We start from the raw sequence: 6,308 nt of genomic DNA, 5'->3' as shown, positions 1-6,308 counted from the left end.
CACAGGGAGGAAGATGCACCTTTTGCAGGGGAGGTTGGTTTATCTCCCTACTGTTTTTCGTTTGTTTGGAATTCGTTGGATTTCATGTTGCTTAGCTGATGTACAGATGAGAAGCTTCTTATTAATCAGCTTTAGTACTCAAAACAGAACTTGAAGATGAACAGGGCAGAGTGCATGAAGTTACAACAAAAAATGTTAAGATATGGTGTTAACCCCCACCCCCACTCACTAACAAGTAACAAATCAAACCACAAAGATTTACCAATCAATAGGAAACGTACTCTAGTATGGAGTGTGGGCTTTTACTACAAAACTGAATCCTTAGTACAGGGCTGGATCAATTTACCAGTCAAACTTTGTAACCCAAAGTCATGGGACTGTGAGTGGCAGCTCAACAAAGAGTCATTCTTAAAAGGCAACCTTTAAACAATTGCTTGGTCACTAACATGTCAATTCAGTTTAAATTTGCCTTGCAACAATGACAATTCAGAGCCAAGCCTCTTCCTTTCACAGAGATATCTCACATTAACATAGCCCCATGGTATCAAAGTTATTTCTATGGCAGTTCAGCAGAAAGTGTTACCATAAATACTCTGCAATCCCAGTCATGGTGTACTGGAAGCTCCAATGTTGCTTTCACCAAGTGATTTTATAAAACCACTCAAATTCAAGCAAGCGTCATCTGTGACTGAGCTGTGGTGAGTGCCCATCAGTCCATCTACAGGCTGCCAGCTCCTCTTTGGGGTATGCACATACATCTTCCTAACAAAGTAGCTCTATGTTGAGCTAGTGTAAGAAATCCCCAGGTCACATTTACTAACTAAATTTTAATCCTAGACAGCCAGGGTGAGGTTGGTGTGACAAAGCAGGAATTTTCTGTAATAATTTTATGGTTCCAGGGTGTGCCTCAGTTTCCCTCTGCACTCTGCATAGCCACCCAGTGGGTGCAAAAGGGTTCAAAATGCAGCTCTTGTGGCAGAGCAGCAGACATGAGATGCTGTGTCATGTAGCTGACTGGGGTGCAGTGACTGGGATACTAAAGGATGGGCTGAAACCAACCCTTTTTTAAATGCCAGAACATTCAGACCCAGGAACCAGACCAAAAGGCAGGAGTTTTCCCTCCACCTCTCAGCAGAGAAGCAGAGCAAAGGCCCCAGCTCAAGAACAATGGGTCGAACTAGTGTCAGGATACTGGGATAACTCCTGGCTTTTACAAAGAGTCTGGAGCTCTCACCTGGGATGACATTGAAAGGAGAAATGGAAACTGAAACAGATACTGCCTGGTTGCACTGATATAGACAGCATGGGCCATGTGTTAACCTTTGCCTCACTGTGCTAATGTAAGGACTTTCAGATTCTATACGCCAGGTAACTAATGAATTGTCATCTTCAGTTGAAAGGGCCTCTTGGTGTCACTTCAGATATTCACTGAGAGCACTGTGCCCTGAAGGACTCTGGCTGGGCTGGATTCGCTGCAGGGAGCCGAAGGCCCAGTCTGGGAGTCATGGTGGCCACAGGCCTGCCCCTGTGGAGCTGTGTGGGTCCTTGGGATGGGCACATTAAAGGGGTCACTCCCACGCGGCTGATGACAGGCTGGGAGCAGACTAGATCCTATGACTCAGTGACAGCTGGCTATTGCCACATAGAACACAATATACATTTACATAATTTACAGGCTTCTATGAACTCAAGAACACACTTCCCGATACCCAGAATGACCGAGCTGTCGCTGGGCCAGAGCAGACATATGTTTGAATTTTTTGTTACTTATCAGGTGAAACCAGTGCATAGATAAAATTTCCCGAGGGCGTCTGAATCCAAATGCGTACTTCAAATGCCATTAATTCAGCACAGTCTTTCAAACTTAATGAATCTCTGAGTATGAGTCTGCTTTTCCATGGACAGTTTGATTTGTGTAACCTCCCCAGGCACATTGTACGAACGTAACATGGATAGAGCCCATAGACATGTTTATTAGTGTAACCACTGCTTTCTAGGCATCCTCCTCACCACAAGGACAGGCAGGGTAAAGCTGCTTAGCATGGTGCCGCCTGCTGAGGTTGCATGAGTGGGACTGTGTTTATAAAAGTGTTTGAAATCCAAAACAAAACAATCCCTCCCTTTCTAGAAATAACCATCTGCCCCAGTCCTCTGTGCACCAAAACCAGATTCCCAGACCCCAGTGAGCAGCAACTCCCTGGAGTCTGTCAGCCAGGCTGACCCTGGCTCAAAGTGGCTCCTTCTGAGCTGGCATGGGGCGGGGGCAGAGATATCAGGGGATGTCGGTTTCTATCCCATGTGGATTCTCCGATGCGTAAGAAAATTGGAGCAGCGAATGAAGATTTTCCCGCAATCAGGGCAGTCGTAAGGCTTCTCCTCCCGGTGAGTCCTCTGGTGTTTGATCAGGGCTGAGCTCACGGTGAAGCTCCTCCTGCACTCGGGACATTCATAGGGCTTCTCTCCCGTGTGGATCCTCTGGTGCGTCATGAGGTTCGAGCTGCGATTGAAGCTTTTCCCGCAGTCTGGGCACCGATATGGTCTCTCTCCCGTGTGGGTTCTCTGGTGTCTAATCAGGTCTGAGCTGTTCCTGAACCATTTGTTACAATCAATGCACTTATAGGGTTTCTCTCCAGTGTGCACTCGCTGGTGGTTGATAAGACTGGAGCTCTGACTGAAGCTCTTCTCACACTCCTCGCATTTGTAGGGTCTCTCTCCTGTGTGAATTTTCTGGTGCCTGATGAGGTAGGAGCTGACACTGAAGCTTTTCCCGCACTCGGGACACTTGTAGGGTCTCTCCCCTGTGTGGGTTCTCTGGTGGGAAGTGAGGTTGGAGCTCTGGTTGAAGCCTTTTCCACAGTCAGGGCATTTGTAGGGTTTCTCTCCTGTGTGGAGTCTCTGGTGGGTGATGAGGGTGGAGCTGTCACTGAAGCTTTTCCCGCAGTTGGAGCACTTGTAGGGCTTCTCTCCTGTGTGCAGTCTCTGATGAGTGATCAGGTGGGAGCTCCGGCTGAAGCTTTTCCCACAGTCCAGACATTTATAGGGTTTCTCTCCAGCATGGAGTCTCTGATGGACAATCAGGTTTGAGCTGCGACTGAAGCTTCTGCCACATTCCTCACAGATGGTCGGTCTCTCTTCATTGGGGTTTCTCTGGTGGGTGGTGTCCACGGGCCTGTGACACGATTTATCCAATCCTTTCCCTGGTTGCCTTTGCAGTCTGTGCTGACTCTCCCAGGCTTCTCCCTGCTCAGGGCTCTGGGAAATGTTCCCTTCAGCTCTTCCCGACATCCTCCTGTGTGGCTGCACTAGCTCAGGATCTTCCAGCTGAGAGTTCTCCTCTTCACTCTCACTGCCCATCCCGTCTCCTGCTGGGACAGAGAATCCAAACAGCAGTCAGTCCTCAGAGAGGCTGACACAAAAAGGGGTGAAAGAAATCAATATCAGGATCCAAATTCCCCCAAATCCTTCCCCAGAAGAGAGAGGGGAAGGGAGTAAGCCAGGCAGCAGACAGGGTTATTGGAATCCCATGCATGACCTCTGCCATGAGGATATAAAACTGGGCTAGGAGCTTACTGAAGCAATCCCTCACCTGTGTGGCTGCTTCTCAGGATACCCCTTTCTTCAGAGCCCTGGGGATCTGGGCTCCATGGCTCTTTCCCTCGGTCCATCCGGGAGATCTCACTGGGCTTGGGAACAGGAAACCCTGCTCAGGGGAAAAAGCAAGTGGGCTCACATACATTCTCTGTTTGTAGGTTGGGGAGGCTGCAGCAGGGTGCCCAGCCCTTTTCTTTGTTGCAGGGAGATTTCATGTGAACAGACAGGAAAATGCTCCCAGAGCCCTCTGGGAAAGGCCAGCATCTGGAGGAGACATGCTGTGTCCCCTGAAGTGAGCTCAGGGATCTGCACAGACAGGGAACTTGGGCCAGATTTCTAAAGACGTTTAGACACCTACAGTCACAGACAGGGGCCTAGTGGGATTCTGTAGAAGCACAATGGAAGTTAGACACTGAAGAGATTTTGAAAATCTCACTCAGTGCCTGTCTGCATCTTTAGGTGGCTACCTACCAGCAAAATTCTGGCCAGTGAGGCTTCAGGCAGAGCAGAGTCAGGAGACACATGTCCATCCCTGATGGGGCAGAGGTCCCAGAGGTGGAATCTGCCCTGGGAAGCAGGGGAGACAGTGAGTTTGTCCCACTTGGGAGCCCAGGTTAGGGGGAGAACAGCACCATCATTAAGTCCCTGGATCTCCAGTCCTGTGCAGGGACAGTCTCTCTGATATGGGGTATAGGGACTATGGGGCTGTTCCTCCTGAACGCTAGGGGACCAGATCAGAACCTGCTCTGGGAATTTCAGGGATGCTCAGCTCCTGATACCTGAGGGGTAATGAATCCTTACCCAGGAGGTCCCTGTAAAGAACTCTGTGACGTGGATCCAGCAGAGCCCACTGCCCCTCAGGGAAATACACAGCCATCTCCTCGAAGGTCACCGACCCCTGGAACAGCAAGTGTCCCCGCTCAGCGCCTGCTGCCAGCCACAAGCGCACTAGCTCAGCCACAGCCTGTCCCAGCCTCCCTCACCATCTGCCGTAGCTCCCACAGGCCTTGGGTTACATCCCCTGCACACCAGCCCCTCAGGATGTTCCCAAATCACCCCCTTCCATAACCCACACAGACCTGTCCCTGCACTGTTACTGGATCAGAACCTCCCCTTGCTCCACAGGAGAGAATCTGCCCCCCTCTCGCTCCTTGTGCACCCAGCTCTTCAGCCTCCCCAGCTTGGGGTCTGCACCTAGGCCGCCGCCTCACTGGCTGTTCGGAGGCCACTTCCTATGGCCTTCTCTGAACAGCTAGGCTGGAGGAGTGGCCATTACACCCCACCTCTGTCCCATCCCCTGCCCTCTCCCTCACCCTCTGTGGGGAGAACTGGGCCTAAACGTGAGTGTGAGTTCATAAGACTTCACAATAAACTGTAATAACAAATGGTGATGGGAACTGGTACAAGGAAACCAGACTGAGACTGGTTTGGTCTAAACCGAAAAGACCACGCTGATGTAATCCAATGGCTCCTGAAACTAATGCTTGTTAAAAATGGGTGACGTGGAGCTGGAAACTAATGAACCAAAATTGGTTTTTCAGATATTGGGCCTAATCGGTGGACAAAATACCAAGTTCACTCACCACTCCCTTTGTGTGAGGACACGTCAGAAAGAACAGACGGAGGCTACTGGGGTAAGCTTCACCACCCTGCCCATCACCCCCACCCTTTCCCAGGATCCCGGACATTCTTTGTTCTGATCCTGAGAGATGTGCTGACCAGCCTGGGCCAGAGAAAGGGACCCACATAACATCATCACCCGTACCGGCTCCACCAGAATCCCAGTGAAATGGGATTAGATTTTAACAACAGCTCCAGCCCACCTCAATTAACTTCTTCTCTTTCCCCTAAAGAACAGTTATTACCATCTCTGATACCAGGTAAGAGACTGCGAGACAAGGGGCTTTTTCCTTCTAAAATCCTCTCCAGCTAAAGCAAAAGGGAACATGGGATGTCTTTACATGTCAAATGTTGTATCTTTAATGGAAGGTTCAAAAGGTGTTTAGTGGTGAGTCACCGTGCTATAAAGGTTGCGATCTCTGTACACCAAGCCCTGGCCCTAGTTTAATGTTAGACAGGGACTGGGTTACATAAACCTCTTTGGCCCCTTTGTTCCATCTAAATTTATGCTACGCCCCCCACAGCACTTTACATAGGAGCTCAGCATCATTATCCCCACGTTACAGATGGGGAAACTGAGACACAGAGTGGGGAAGTGACTTGCCCAAGGCCAGGCTGCAGGTCAGCAGTGTAGCTGGGAATAGAAGCCAGGTCTCCCGCGTGTCCATCAGATACACTAGCCACTAGGCCAAACTGCCTCCATTTAAACACAGCCCAATGGGGAAATTCCTCACCCAATGTACTAACCCTCCCACTTCCATACTGTGGTTACTCCTCCTGCCACAACCCACTTCCCCTGGATAGATCCCCTACCTGAGCATGATCCGCTGCAGCCATGTCCCTTTCCCGTTCCCCAGCAGACGGGACGATCCGGAGCCAAGCGCTGATGTGGTTCTGCAGCCTGTCAGGACAAGAAGGGCCAGTGGGAAGATTTCAGCAGGGGCTTTGGTGCATTTCACAGCCCCGTTCATCACAGGCTCTTTCCCTGCTAACAGACACAAGGGACTCTGCAGTGCTGAGAACAGGCTTCAGTCACTGACCCGGCCTCTCCCACCAGGACTAACCCCACCGAGCCATTTTAACCCACCCCCCCAGTA

The 6,308-nt window shown here is 50.3% G+C and overlaps 1 protein-coding gene across 7 annotated transcripts in view; it reads right to left on the bottom strand.

Annotated features, from left to right (window-relative positions):
- Positions 1-283: 283 nt before the first annotated feature.
- LOC127032466 (zinc finger protein 883-like) overlaps positions 284-6,308 on the bottom strand; it is a 28,547-nt gene continuing 22,522 nt past the window's right edge. For 5 of the 7 annotated variants that reach the window (XM_050919763.1, XM_050919767.1, XM_050919764.1 and 2 more), the window contains 4 exons: positions 6,025-6,112; positions 4,393-4,489; positions 3,587-3,700; positions 284-3,365 (listed from right to left, as the gene is read on the bottom strand). In XM_050919763.1, the coding sequence (XP_050775720.1) occupies positions 2,290-3,365; positions 3,587-3,700; positions 4,393-4,489; positions 6,025-6,048 (1,311 nt within the window). In that variant the 5' untranslated portion in view covers positions 6,049-6,112 and the 3' untranslated portion in view covers positions 284-2,289. The remainder of the gene's footprint in view (positions 3,366-3,586; positions 3,701-4,392; positions 4,490-6,024; positions 6,113-6,308) is intronic. The other 2 variants (XM_050919768.1, XM_050919769.1) reach the window with 2 other exon arrangements.

Source organism: Gopherus flavomarginatus, chromosome 12, assembly GCF_025201925.1.
Source record: "Gopherus flavomarginatus isolate rGopFla2 chromosome 12, rGopFla2.mat.asm, whole genome shotgun sequence".
NCBI lineage: Eukaryota > Metazoa > Chordata > Testudines > Testudinidae > Gopherus > Gopherus flavomarginatus.
The sequence above is the reverse complement of the archived record's forward strand: the minus strand, read 5'-3'. Positions and strand labels throughout refer to the sequence as shown.